The sequence below is a fragment of the Fundulus heteroclitus genome, chromosome 18, assembly GCF_011125445.2.
Source record: "Fundulus heteroclitus isolate FHET01 chromosome 18, MU-UCD_Fhet_4.1, whole genome shotgun sequence".
In the NCBI taxonomy this organism is placed as follows: domain Eukaryota; kingdom Metazoa; phylum Chordata; class Actinopteri; order Cyprinodontiformes; family Fundulidae; genus Fundulus; species Fundulus heteroclitus.
The window spans coordinates 12,059,388-12,074,798 of NC_046378.1; the positions used below are offsets into that span (position 1 = coordinate 12,059,388).

Below are 15,411 nucleotides of genomic sequence, written 5' to 3' on the forward strand. Positions count from 1 at the left end.
TATTGGCTGCTGCAGCTTTCTGGCTGTCAGTTTCATGTGACATGTTTTGAAGCAGCTGGAAGAGTAGTTATCTGTTTTTTTTTTTGTTTTGTTTTGTTTTGTTTTTTTCACAAATTATAAAATAAAACACTAAGTTTAAGCAGGATTTAAAAAATCTGTTTGCATTGTCCTCATACGAGAAGAGAGATGTGCATTTTTGAAGACTGTTTGTGTTAGGTCACATGGCGCTTTAAACACAATGGCTATTCCTATATTAGGTGAAGTGATTTTATTTAAAAAGAATTGCTTTCTTAACCTATTTAGCCCAAGATGGAACAGCCAATTAAAGCTGAAGCATTGAGTTTGGACAAAATATAGACTCGGCAAATGCTGGTTCTTAAATGACTTGAATCTGTATCAATACAAAAACATTCTAATCAGAACAACTATGGCTTTTACAACCACAAAGTCTCAGGGGTGTGGCTCATTTTAATTAAAGAAAAATCTGTTTGATAATAGGTACAGTATTTTTTTCTAAAATATACCTTGTTCTTTCTTTCTCTGAGCTGAGTTACTGAATGTTTAAACACCCATAACCTTTGTGTGTGTGTGTGTGTGTGTGTGTGTGTGTGTGTGTGTGTGTGTGTGTGTGTGTGTGTGTGTGTGTTTATGTGTGTGTGTGTGTGGGAAGCTGCAGAGCTTCCAAACCTTGGATTCCTTGGTTTGACAGTTGTGAACAAAAAGTTTGTTTGTGTAAGAGGAACGTTGCCATGACAGCTTCTCAACCTTTAAACCCGCCCCTCACCCACCACCTCCATCGACCATCAGTGTTTAGCACCTGTTGTCTTTTTGTGGCGCCAGTTCGTTGCTTTGGAAACACACACACACACACACACACACACACACGCACACAAACACACATTTCCGGTGTGGCAAGGACAGAGCACGGCTGTGGAATTTATCTGATCCAAGCATGCTGTCTAAGGGATGTTAAAGTCCTGACTCCTATTCACAGACATTGACTCACACACTTCAGAACTTTGGTGCATTACTTCTTTTGTCAATTCTCTTTTAATAAACAACAGAAATCCTGTGTACTTTCAAGAGCTTCTGAGACTTGAAGTATATCTTATGCCACTGGAAGAATCTTGCTGGCCTGTCAGGCTGGATTGACAGCAGAGTCCCAGACGAGTTTCCCAAAGCTCATCCTGTAATGTCTGGGTGACATGTGTGTTAATGGTGATGGGAAGGTTCCTGCTGCGGTCTGATTGGCAGGAATCACAGAGCCGATCCTTTCATCACTGGATGAACACATGGCAAACGCAGGCCCAGTTTAAAGGACGGATTAGAGGCAAGGGAGAAATAGATGAAAGAATGGATAGATACGCTGAACAAGGGAGGATGGATGAAAGAGTGGTTGGTGGAATGATTGAAGGTCAAGAGAGAAAGAGCAAAGGATAGATGTGATTGATGTGAAACGGCTTGTTTTCATAAGGCCGCTGCACGCTGACTGCTGTGGGTGTGTGTGGGTGGGTTCATGCGTGCACATGTGTACGATAAAGTGTGAGTGTGTGACTTTCCGCAGTAATTTACCTATTGATCTCGGGGTGGATCTGAGGGCCTTTTCTCCACCGTATCTTCTCTGCCTGACACACAAACACATGCCTGCGCACGGTGGCACCTACTTTGTTCTTCCCTTCATTAGTGTTTATCGCCTTTATATGTAATCAGTCACAGTCCTAAATGAAAAAGGAAATGTTTTTTAGCCCTTTTCTGTCTTGGATTTAAAAAAAAATAATATTCAGAACCCTGCAGTAGACTGGCGACCTGTCCAGGGTGTACCCCGCCTCTCGCCCATTGACAGCTGGAGATAGGCACCAGAACCCCTCACGACCCTACAAGGGATAGACGTGTTAGAAAATGGATGGATGGATAATCAGAACCATCTGGTTTCTCTTTATCATAATATAAAGAGAAGTTTTCCCCCTTTGTGTGGCTATTAAAATGTTTATGTTGTTGACCGTATACTGCCACCACTTTATACAACACTATCAGAGTTTTATCCCCTTTAGAATCAGCAGAGGCACGCCCATATGTCTATTTTACTTTTACGGTGCAGTCTTTGCCAAATTTACATCTATTTACCCTAAAAACAAATACATTGCCAAGACTACGCTAAGACGAGTAATGATTAATGTTTGATTCCTTTTAGCCTCTGTCATCAACGACAGCAGTGGATTGTCTTTAAAGCCAGCTGAATGCTGCGGGTGTACATTCCCTTGGCAGTCTGTAACTTTGAGTTTATGCGTTGTCAGGCTGTAGGAACTCATCCCAAACCTGTTGCAGTTAGTTTCATTGAAGCACGTACTCCACATAAGTTGGATTGCATTTGCAGGAGGAAGTGTTTTCTCTCTGTAAAATAAATCTGTCAGAAAGCTGTTTAATTGTTGCCTTAGCTGGCCCTGAATCATTGACAAGGTCTACTGATTAATTATCCCCAGTTTATTGTTTCAGTTTGCACACCGGACCCACTACATACTTACAGCTACGGAAATACCAGTTGTACTCTTAGTCCTTTAGCATTTTTTACCCTTAGCTGCACTTTAAACTCAACCTTAGTGGTGCTGTTTTACTCCAAGGAGAGCACAAGAAAACAAAAAAGAAATGGTGAAAACACTGCTAGTGATATCCTTTTATCTCTGACTAAAAAAGACACGAAAGACATCAACTTACAGGAAACTAGGATTGAGTAGCATCTATTTTATACCCATTTTTATATTGCTGTGGGGCTGTAATTGTTCACAAAATGATGGTTAGTTACGTACCAGGATTTATAGTCACTGATTATTATGTATTTGATACATTTCAATCTGAAGCAACAAATATGTATACATTTTTTTTTCTTCCTTTTATTCAGCAGTGAACAAAAACAATGCAAGGAGTGGAGAGATGTTGTTTCTGAAAATGAATTAATGATTTCATCAATATCTTCTGGCATTTCAGAAAGTGGCCAGTATGCTGTGAAGATTTGGTTTGATTTAATCATGTAATAAAGGATAAGTGGGTTAGATGGATTATACAGTTATAAAATCTATTTAAATGGTTGATGTTATTGTTTACGACCTGTTGAAACAGATAGTGCAGTCATTTGATCATAAAATGTTTATATTACTTTTGGGGCTGTTTTATATAATATAGACAATCAATTGTACTAAAATACACCATAGAAGCATGTTTAGGAAAACCCCTCTCATTGGACAGGCTCTGTTCTGCATGTCTGCTGTTATAAAGACTCTCCTGACATATGGCCTGGTTAATGCTACAGATGGCTAGGTTTGGATTATAGGCTATATTCTCTGTACCAGCGATGGTTATAGTCAGCTTGATGTTGTTTCAGGTGAGTAATTAAATAATTAAGACATTTTACATCAACCACATCCTTGTTAAAAACGCAGAGTTAAAACTGTAGTTCAGTCCACCCTTCCTTCCCCATCATAACCGTATCTAAAATGAGAAATTGTTCTCACATAGCAAACTTTAGTTGGGAGTCCTTTCTGCTTTGTTTTGCTGTTTAAAGCAGAACTTAGAACTCAACACTCTTAGTTCCACGCATAAATATTCTGTATGTGCACAGATTTTAAACAGCTGTATTCACGTATGCACACGTTTGCCAAACGAACTCTAGGAGGTCCAGCAGGTGACCTTTGATGTCCTTCAGATGCTGCAACACCAGGATGCCATGACCAGAGACATCAGGGCGGCAGGTCTGTGGTGATTTAACCACAGACCTGCCGTGAGCCTCTTCCTTTTTCATACACAGCCTCCTCAGATATGAAGTAAACCATGGTGTATTGCTGTTGTATGTGAAATAGATCATGGTCTCCTCACACATATTCTCACAAAAGCAAGTTCATTTAAATCAGTGGCTGAAGCTTCAAAAACACTCCAATCTGCAGGTGTTACAGGCCTGCTTCGACTGCTCTGTTCACTTTCTAACAATCTGAACTTTAGTCCAGGCGTAGAAGTTTTTATTTTCTGCCTATAGGTTGTAATGAGATGAAGCAGATAGTGATCAGAGAGTCCGAATGCAGCCCTGGTGACTGCATTGGGTTATGCATCTTTTACAGCTGTATAACAGTGGTTCTATGTGTTTTGATCCTTGGTGGGACAGTTAAAATGCTGCCTGTATTTTGGAAATTCACTGGAGACATTTGTGTTTTTAAAATCCCCAAAAACAACGGTGAGAGAGTCTGGGTATTTTTTTCCCTTTCATGTCTGTTGTCAGCTAACCAGGCTGCATTTCTGCCTTGGATGTGCTGATTTGTGGTGGAATGTATACACCGGCCAGAACAAGCTGGGATAGCTCCTTCAGTGAATAAAAAGGTTTACAGTCTATAAAAAAGGACTCTAGGGGCCTCATTTATGAAGCTTAATCACCTGGGGTCTCATTAATAAGGCTTGCATATGCAAAAAATGGGGCCTGAAACTTACGTATGTCACTTTCCACGCAAAAGTTGGGCTCTAATAAAAAGAAAAAAAAACTTGACAGGAAAATGTGCGGTCCTCATGACATCTCTGAACCATGCATAAGCTCATTTTGGACACAGATGGTAAAGGGGTGAATCGCGGCCACACTGCATCATGATTCCTCTCGGATGTTCAATTTCACTCCATATCAGACTTTAATCCTAGATTGACTTCATCATAAGCATTCAAAACCACAGTATTATTCATTCTTGCGCTGTTGACACGTAACAATACATAAGGACCTTCCAAATGAATAAAAAAGCCCGTAAGCCATTTAAATCTTAAATATAAAGCCTGCTCATGACTTTATCATGGTTTTCTGCCATCATATCCCTCTCACCGATAATCACCAGGGTGACGTGTACCACAGATTAATAGATAAATTGTTACAATTGTTAATTGTGACAAGGTGTGCAGAAATTACTTTAATTGCGTGGTGTATACATGGGCACTGCTAGAGGGCTTTGCAAATGGGAGAATTAGGACAGAATGTGGTTCAGGGATACAAGATTTCCAATAAAGGATCTCAAAGTTGAGGTTGATGAAAAATTTAGCAAAATGACATTGAGAGGACTGTCTGATGTTTAGGAGTTATCTTTCCAGTTAAAGGAACCACAGAATAACGGGAGAGAGCAAAATAAACACACAATAACACACCAAGTAGAAGAAAGCAAAGTACAGAGGCTGTCAGCCATGGCATTATCTTGGGCATTCATCATTGCCCAGAAGCTTGTATGTTGTTGTAGATACACTTTGATTTGAGACTTGCTCCACATTGATTTCCACTGTTATGTAGGATGGGACGTGTGTAATGTACTCCCAATAAGTAGCTGTGTGAGGATGGGATAAAAAAGGCATGCAAGAAAGAATAAAAGAGCAAGAACCACTTGACAGAGAATCAAGGGACACCTCATTTTATCCATCTAATTACTCTTACTTTCTTCTTTTCTTCAAATGGTTATACTTTTCAATTTCTGCTACATTGACAATGTTACTTTTAGTATTTATCAAGTGAAGGTTGTTGCTGAACTGCAAACTTTATTAAACATAAGGTTGGTAGTTGAACTATACATTGTTGTGTGATGAGAGTTTGTGGCACAACATACAAAAATACCACATTGTTTCTCATAAAAGTGAAGTCAAGTCTCTTAATTGCTATCCAGTTACTGTCAGTGTTCAACTTCATCTGGAGATGGAAATGTACATTATTATTATTATGAGATTATTATTATTTGTTATTTGTAAAGAACCTTTACCTGTGGAAAAGGGGATTCAGAGTTTCACCCAAAACATTGTTAAAATATTGTCTCTTCTCATGAGCTAGGTATTATTACACCACTTATACAGTTATAGAAAAATCATAATCTGTTCTGGCAGTTCTACTCAATCCACCTCAGCGTACCAAAAACCGAACGCAGTTGTCAGAAAATTCTGTGATATTGGAAGTGAAAACAGACTGTCTGCCTGTGAGATTAGACATGCTGGCCCTCTCACTCTGTATCCTCATTGCGTGCGGCTGCAAGGTCACAGAGCTAGACAGCCAGCGACAGACACACACACACACACACACACACACACACACACACACACACATGCGTGCACATTAACTGATCATGCCGCCAGAGAGGGAATTAGGTTGAGAAGCTGACAGGGTTAGTAGGGTTAGGGTAAAGTGTGTTTGTGGGGTGGGGTGGGGGATGTCTGGGAGCATATGTGGCTTTTTTTTGTATATGAGTGTGTGTTGGTCTGCGTGCATGTGCTGTCAAGGCATGCAGATTTGAACTTATAAATGATTTGCAGTGTCTCTTCTGAAGAGTGCTGCTGCAGCTACACAGAGAACAATCAGATCTTAAACAAATTTGTTTTAAAGTGAGAACAAAAGAAGTAAGAATTACTTTTTGAAAGCGTCAAAACAACAACAACAAAACTGTTCATTCTAGCCATCAGAAAACAGCCAATCGCAGTTTTTTTAAGCATGAGGAGTAAACCTTTGGTGATCCCTGTGGGAGGATCCATTGTTACAGCTTACGTCTTCCACCCGAGGATACAAGCGTACGAGTAGTCCGGTCACCAGTTAGATGGATTTGACATTTGTCTCAGTGACACTTGAGATTGTGAAAACAAGCTCAGGGAGTAAATATTTGTCCTTCTGCCTCTATGTTACACATTTGGTCAAGCAAATCTAAATTTCAGGATAATATGATCATTTTTTTTAGTCTGTCACTCTGTCTTGTTAATCATGTACTGAGTCAACACCAGGAGGAAACTGATCAAGCATGTTATTTTTGCACTGAATGTCTCCAGGGAGCAGAAGGAACAGAGGGACTATCAGCTGTCTCAACAAGAGGACACCGAGAAGGAGCACAGACGGACACTGCTCAGGTTTACTGACCTTTCTCTCTTTTTCTGTTTCCCACACAGCAAGCAGTAAACTCCCCTCGCTTCTCCCACAAAATCCCTTTACTTATCCCAGTCATTCCCCTAACAGCCGCCTTCTTCCTGTGCGCTGAAGCACTTCAAGATCTCCTGCCTCCCTGAGAGAGGTGGGTCCGTTTAGCGTCTCATAAATTGGTCAAGGAGATCTTAGGCCGTGTTAAGTGCCGGTGACGCTGCAGAGTCTCATGTGAGGCTGGTGCAACAGATGGAAGAACTTCTTAACTGCTGTGGACTCGTGTTTCTCACGTACCCTCATCAGTGCCCGCAAGCATGCACATTGCTATAGACGTGCTTTGATTAGGGAGCATCACACTGATATGTAGGCGGGCACATGCGTGTCATGTACTTCCACTCCACATGTGTGCACCCACAGACAGACATATATAAGCATGGGGGGCCTCTCATCTCCTCGATGCAAGCGTTAGATGTATTTTCACATGCTATCTGCTGGTATTCCCTTTCTAGACCGCTGGCAGCTTGGTGTGTTCAATTACACTGTCAATTTATTTCCCATCCCACACAGCAGTCTCTGATCTAACCCCCTGGCTCCTATACAGCTCAGCCTATAATAGCGATGGGGGTGGATGCTATTTCAGAAAGCATGAGACTTTCAGGGTGAGAAGATAACAATCCCCCAATTTTCTAAGAATGGTGACCATAGGTGTCTAAACATAGTGTTTATCTGGTCAAGCCTCCGTACCTATCCTCCTTTATTCAGCAAATAATCATTCATTAGATACAAAAGGTTTTAAAAGCCTTAACCATGTTTGTTTACCAGATAGAGGAGGCTATGGAAAAATACTTTCTTTACCCAGCCATCAAATGCAAATCCTTAGCTAGTTGGCAAACGATATAATGGGAAGATTAAATCATTACCATATGGTCACAAGAAGTCTGATAAAGAAGTCTAATAAAGTCTACAGTGGTCGTAGGCTGAGAAAATACCACTTTAACCAGTCCTCTGCACTCCTTGGCTACGTTCACACTGCAGCCTGAAGTGATCCAATTCCGTTTTTTTTGCCCATATACGATCTGTATCTGATCTTTTTATTACAGTCTGAACAACACAGATCGGATTTTTTCAAATACGACCCAGGCCACTTGGATATGTGGTCCTGAATCCGATACGTATCTGATCTTTTCAAATGCGACCTGTGTCTGTACGGCCAGGTCGCATTTATCCGACCTGTACGTCACCGATACTCGACAAAAGTCACTATTCTGCGTCCTGCTATGCAGAAGCGGGAAGAAAGACGACACCCATAGCGGACAACAATGAGGAGAGCAGTCAGTGGAGGGAAAGCTCCGGTTAGAAAATAAATTAATGATCGCAAAATGTGCACCAGCATTTTAATCCATGTTTACTTCCGCAAACACTGAGCACGCTTGCTACGTGTGACGTCATCACGTCCTCGAGTGCGCATGCGGGACACTTAGGTTATATGAATTCAGTTCACAAGTCGCATATATTTGGAAATGTGAAAGACCACACAAAAAAATCGGAATTGAGCATTAAGACCTGCAGTGTGAACGTAGCCCTTGTCCTCAACGTCCTGCAGAATTTTAGTCGTTTTTTTTTTTTTTTATTATTGGAGAGAAGTGTTTTTTTTTTCTGCTCTTCTTGACACCAACCGGTATCCAAAAGTCTTCACTTTACTCTGTGTGCAGAAATACGCACATCTGCCTACAGCCATTCTTCTGCCAGCTCCACATTGGTTGTAACCCCATACTGTGGGGGGTGGGGGGGTTTACTCTGAAGCTTTCCTCACAGCAGTTGAACCTCTCTCCTTCAACTTCTGGAGGATTTAATAAACAGTTGATTGATTTGGGTGCAGTTTTGTTCTTGCCCATTGAGCCCTATTGATGCAAAGTGACGACGGCAGCTGTTACCTAGGATGTAACCACAGCTTCCTGAAAAAGAAAAACTTCCTGAGCCACTCCCTTTTAAAGCAACCATTCTGTTCATTCAGAATGGTGGAGGGATATCTACTCCCATGTTTTCATACTTTCTGCTGAGCTAACCACAAGATCATTCAAATGATGCTAACAGGTAATTTTATGTCAGGACTAAACAAGGTGAGGTTTTTGTGATTTATTAAACCTTTTAATTAATACTTTTAATATTAAAGTTATAGTGGATGATTTGTTTGTGGAAATGTAGGTTAGAAACGCCCAAGTAAATTTTTGAATAACTGCACATGTGCAAGCCCATGCTACCTGCTCTTCTGCTCCTCAAGGAGATCGCATGAAAGAATCTCCCAAATACAATCTGGTCTTTCCTCTGAGGCCTTCTTCTTCTTCTCTTAAACTTGTAAGACAGTTTGCTTCTTGTGACTCTCAGCCATTTTCAAAGTCTACGGTGAGAGCAGCGGAGCTACAATGAGCGGCTAACACTGAAGCTAAATGGATACATAAATACTACAAGTGCGCATGCGCAGTCAGCAGGCGGACACTAGCAAGGGATATGCACGGTCATTGGCGTTATGTGAGCGCGTCACAATGATTGGCATGTGGGATAACCAATAGATAAGATGGTCCCCCCGAAACTCGAAGATGAAAAAGATGGCCCACTATACCTTTAATGATTAAGGACAACACTGAGCATCTTCTTAACAGCACACAAACTCAGCAACACAGCATCTTCTGTCAGGGAATTCAGCAGATATGCTGCAACAAAGACCATTATAAAAGATCCTATCTTAACCACAGCTACGTATATGACCATGTACAGATACTTTAATTATTTTGAATATTGTTGAAAAGTTAATTTATTTCTGTGACTCAATTCAATGAAAGTGTAACCACTTATAAATATAATTTACACACTGATGTTTTCAATCTTTCTATTCACAGCTAATGAAATCACAACATTTAAGATTAGAATACTTTATCACATCAATAAAGGTTAATAGATTTTTATAGAGAAATGTGGGCTTAATGAAAACTATGTTTATTACCTGCTTAAAGGTTGTTATTCTCAAAAAGTGCCTTTATTCTGACAAGCAAGACTAGTCAGAATGCATGTTCTAATTTATTGAATATGACTGTATAATGACTTTAAAAAAAGCTGGATAATGAGAGCTTCTAACATGCAATTTCCCTTTGGGATTATTATGGTATAGCAATATCATAATATTTAATTCAAATAACTTTGCAGTTATCAATGTTTAACCTCATGTTCCATTGAAGTAGCTTAGACTCAATCCAATCCACTTTATTTATATAGCACATTTAACAACAGAAAAAGTTCCAATGTGCTGTACATAACAAAAAATAAATAAACTAAAAAGGACACAGAGGACCGCACAAATATGCGGTGTTAAAAGCCAAAGAATAAAAGACGAGACTTAAGACGAGACACTCCACTGTGGAGGCTGTTTGTATATGGAGGGGCAAAGTATTCCTTAATCTGGGGCCAACTACAGAAAAGGCTCTGTCCCCGCTGGTTTTAAGCCTTATCTTAGGCACTATTAGCTGAAGATGGCCCTCAGACCTCAGAGCACGTGCCGGAGAATAAATCTGGAGGAGGTCGATGATGTATTGAGGAGCCATCCCATTCAAGGCTCTAAACACAAACAATAAAATCTTAAAATCAATTCTAAAACGAACAGGGAGCCAGTGCAAAGACACAAGAATTGGTGTAATGTGTTGATATTTTCTGGTCCCCGTTAAAAGACGAGCCGCTGCATTTTGGACTAACTGCAGACGGGAGAGAACTCGTTGGCTAATGCTTGAATAAAGTGCATTGCAGTAGTCCAGACTTTCTATAGTAGTGTTTTTATATGTGAATGCAGTGTGACACATAGTTTGGACTATGTAGCAGCCAGAGTCTGTACCCAAGACAAGTTTCCTTTGGGACAATAAAGTTCATCATATCATCATATCAGACGGCTAGAAATAAAAGAGTGTAAAACCTGCTCAAAGAGGTTAAAAGCTAAAACGGTTTTACCTTAGAATCTAAGGCGTTTTTATCATCACCGTCTTTTATCTTAGGCTTAGATAAAAGACGGTGATGATAAAAACGCGATTTTAATACGCCATTTATTTGTTCGCTCAGTTTAAAATGGCTGTCTGTGGTGACACCAAGGCTGGTTACTTTGGAACGCACAAAATGCTTAAAAAGGTCCCAAGTCAGAGATGGCACTTCCAAACACCATCACCTCTCAATGCAAGTTGCCCCCCTAAAGAATGATACTTTCATTTTCAGGAAAAACAAGATTTAGTTTCAATTATCTCTCTAAAATGAGGCAATTTCCTCGTGTTAAACAGCTGACTGACAAGGTAACCGTAGCACCAAATCACTATAAATTAGTGAGTTTGATTTTAGGTTCCCAAAATGTTTTATTGCTGACCCAAACACAGCAGGAGGCAGGCAAAATGATATCAACGTGGATGTTTAGTAGAAAAAGAAAAGCTAAGCAAACATAAAGAAATTAAAGATGATGCAAGGAGAGCACGGGCAGCACATGAAGTGATGGCTTCGGGAAACAAAGACCTGAAGAACATGGTCAGTAAATATACAAAAGGAGGGAGTTGTTAGTGGTAGAATACATGATACAAAACATTAATCTCTCAAATACACAAAGCTGAAAAACCAAATAATCATGATGTATAAAAAAGTCAATAATTTAATGAAGGCTAAACAATTATTGATATTATGTTAGGAAATTGTTCAACAAATGTTTAAAGCTAAGCAAATTGCTAATAGAGACCACAACTTCACACTGAAAAAAAAAGTAAGGCATCCAGTTTAAAAAAAAAAAAAATCTTTTTAAATAGGGTCTGTCCCAATGTTACTGTGTTTGTGAATTATTTACATTGTTAAAAGTTGACACTTTTTTTTCAGAAACTGGATGTAATAAAGTTGGCTTTGATCAGTTACCTGCTGACCTGTCAGTGCAGAATCACGGTGCACCTGCAGGTGTGCATGCACGGGTGGTTGTTCAGAACAGGCGCAAACATGTCCTGTTTAAATACAGATGAAAAGGGCACTTCCTGCCAGAATATCGTGATGCAGACGTGTTTGTGCAACTCTCAGCCTTTTGTGTCTTTATCAACAGATTAACAGTGGAACTGGAGGAGAAAAATGAGAAGTGGTTGTTATGTCAACAAAGGTGTGATGCCATGGAGCAGCAGCTGTTGTCATGGGAGCAGAGAGATGAACAACTCACCCAGAAGTGGCGTGCAGCTGGAGAGGAAGTGATGCAAACCAGGAAAGCCCTGCAAACGCTTCAGCGGGAAAGGAGGGAGCTGATCAAAGAAAGGTCTTTGATTCTTCACTCTTCTGCTTTAACGTCACTTCTCCTTGGTGCTCAGACCATCACACCCCACTCTGTTTTAATCTGCACACTTCTACTTTATAGTTCATTTAAGGCCACTTCCCCCTTTTTTTCAGCTGCTTGTGCCAACGCAGACTTGTGAAACTGATTATAAGAAACTATTGATATAAGAAACCAATGAACCAACCAACCATCTGCAATGCTGTCACGAGCATCCATGTTGTAATTTACCACAAGCAGTTATGACTAGTTTTGTGGACAGAACTGCTTCAGCACAGGTGTGTGCTTGGCTATTCTCAATAATCCGAAGAGTTGGGAACTGCCGAAGTTAGGAAATAGGCCCATACAGTGGGGGTTCTAGACCAAATTTAGCAGGGGGGCCATGTAGGGGCCAGTGTTTTTTTCACAGGGGCACAGAACAAAAGATTGGGGGGTCAACTTTTTTTTAACAGGTCGACTTTTCGTCGTTTAATATATTAAGTAAGCCAAAGAGCCAATTGTGGCTCTGGAACTGCAGGTTGCAGACCCCTGATCTTTTCTCAATACGGTGGGAGCTTAACGTGAAACAGCTTCATTTTTAATTGTTGTTATTTCTTTTATATTTATTTTTTTATTAGTTAGTTATTTTATTATTGGGTAAAAACATAAACGAAAAAAATAAATACAACTGATCCAAATGACCAGTCAGTCACGGTATCTTTGTCAGCATTTATCATCCTAAGAATGTAATATCATGTTTTTAGTACAGGGGCCATAACAGGGGCCAGGAACAGTTCTACAGGGGCACAGGCCCCTGTTATGGCCCCTGTCTAGAACCGCCCCTGGGCCCATAGATATTTACAACTGGATTCTGCTTGAGAGGACAGATTTGGGTTTGAAAGAACACAATTCTGTAGGTGACAAACACCCTAGATATTGTTTAGCTGTGAGCATGGATCTTGGAGTGAAAAGTTGTACCTTGATATTTACATCTGGCTAACTCCACTTTCACAGCACACACCGTGAAATAACCTTGTATTTATAATTCATTGTCTGTGTCAGATGTTTATCTGGTGTTTTACGTAATATGGGCTTAACGTCCGCGGGGTGAGAGTTTCAGATGACTTAATAATTAGAAGGAAGACAAGTTTGTTGTGTTTCATTGGACAAATGTTGGAAAATTGTTCATTAAAATTTTAAAGCAGTTGTTAGGAAGGGTCACAAAGGGAGCCTACGCCCAGCTGCCTCTGGGTGAGAAGTTTGGATGAATCAATTTATCAGCTCTTCACAAGGCTTACAAAGACATGACGTCACAGAAGATTCGTTTTTACTAATGACTGTTTACTGATCTCTTTATTTCATATTAGCAAAAAAAAAAAATGCCTTAGAAGATTGAGAGTTTTGTGTATCACCACCATGACTTTGAAGACCAGGTCAATAAGTTGGGGTAGAGTCAAAAGGCCTGTGAAATTTGTCAAAGTATGAAGTGGTTCTGTGTCCCTGCTGCTCCATTAGACAGAGTATTCCCCATTTCTTTTTGACAAAAGTCCAAAAACACTGTCTCCCTCAGGAACACATTACGCTTCTATCAGTGAGTAAAACCAAGCAGGAAGTGTAGTGTGGTGTAGCAGTAGAGTAGCTGCACCCTACACAGCTTTTAGTCAGTAATACAGCCGTCCTGAGGTCAACTAACAATCTCAAAACCCTTGCTGAATGTCTTCCTCCCGACCCTCATTTCTCCCTTCTTATCTGGACACTGTCAATAAAAGCCAGTGATGCCACTAAATATTTTTAGAAAACAAGCAATACCCTAACCTCTATATAAAATAAAATAATCTTTTTTTTTTCTTTAACTGGATTCCTCTTAAAAAAAAAAACTGAAAATACTTTGTTTGCCGTGTCGCCCTGCTATACTATATTTTGGAATCCAAGCACGCCATCATTTAAAGAAAATGTGGCAAACAGACAAGTGTGCCACATTTTTGTTTTGGCAGGGTGTCTGATATCAGTATATGTGCCTTTATCAGGCTCCAAAAACAGAATTTGGGTTTGGGCACCCAGTAGATGATTACCTAATGAGATACACCTCTGCAAAGCTGCTGGTCTCTTAGATTACTAGTTCCACTTAGTTGTCCTTAAAACAATAAATCATCTGAGTTCAGAGTAAAAAAAAAGTTCAGGGCTATACAGAGCCTTCCCTGGCATTTTTATTATGCCTGCAGTAATCAAAGAACAACTCAGCAGGGACCCTGAAATGCAGACTCTAGGCTTTTTCTATGAATCCATTGAAAAAAACATCAGCATGCTATAAATATTTTTAGTTCTCTGGTACAAGGATGTAATATGTTTTTCATGGCTTGTGAGCTTTTCTGAAGTGGATTACAGTGCTCTTATTCGCTGAGAGATGGTTCATAATGCGAGTGACATTTAAATGGAATATAAATCATTCATAGCACAAACAGAAACACTGTAAAGATATATCTACATATAAATATTTCCTTGAGTTAACTTTTCCGCCGTTTTCTTTCATACTGCAGTATAAAGCACAGTAATGCAAACTGGGGTTGAGCTCAGATTAAAAATGCCTTCTTGTATGAAAGGATTTCTTTTTCACTCACAAGGATCCCAAACATTTTTACATATCTTCCTCTCTTGTTTTCTGTACACAAATTTCAAGTTTAAGATTGCATACTAACTTCTAAAATGGGAATTAGTGTCAATAAAAAGGAGTGAAATAGGATTGTTCCATAATTCCACAAAACATTAAGACAGCTATATAGTTTACATATTATATATCTACATGTGTTTATACTTCTATTAATCCGTAACCTATCAGACAAACACTTTTAGATTCCCTGAAAACATTCACATGTAGTATAGTGGATTCCTGGAGGCAGAATTTTCCCATAAGCATGTGTCTGTATTCAATAAACACAGTCATCATTCTTGTGTTTTATGTTATAATAGTTATGTGATGTTCCTTAATATGGATGCTTTGTATATAAAGTCATGTGCACAGTTACTTTTCGGTATTAGTCTGAAGGCGAAAACGTCCTGGTTTCACAGTATTATGATCACAGCTCCAAATGTGTTATTTTGAAATGTCTGCATTTTATAAACAATAAAAGAAAATGGTTTATTTCAAAACAAGATATAAAACATGGATCATAATAAATGTGTATTTAAAATGAATTGTGAGAACTGATTTATT

The 15,411-nt window shown here is 39.6% G+C and overlaps 1 protein-coding gene across 2 annotated transcripts in view; it reads left to right on the forward strand.

Moving 5' to 3' along the window:
* Window positions 1–15,411, forward strand: part of lekr1 (leucine, glutamate and lysine rich 1) — a 157,977-nt gene that overhangs the window by 102,755 nt on the left and 39,811 nt on the right. For both annotated transcript variants that reach the window (XM_036149971.1, XM_036149972.1), the window contains exons 7-8: window positions 6,811–6,888; window positions 12,003–12,206. In XM_036149971.1, the coding sequence (XP_036005864.1) occupies window positions 6,811–6,888; window positions 12,003–12,206 (282 nt within the window). The remainder of the gene's footprint in view (window positions 1–6,810; window positions 6,889–12,002; window positions 12,207–15,411) is intronic.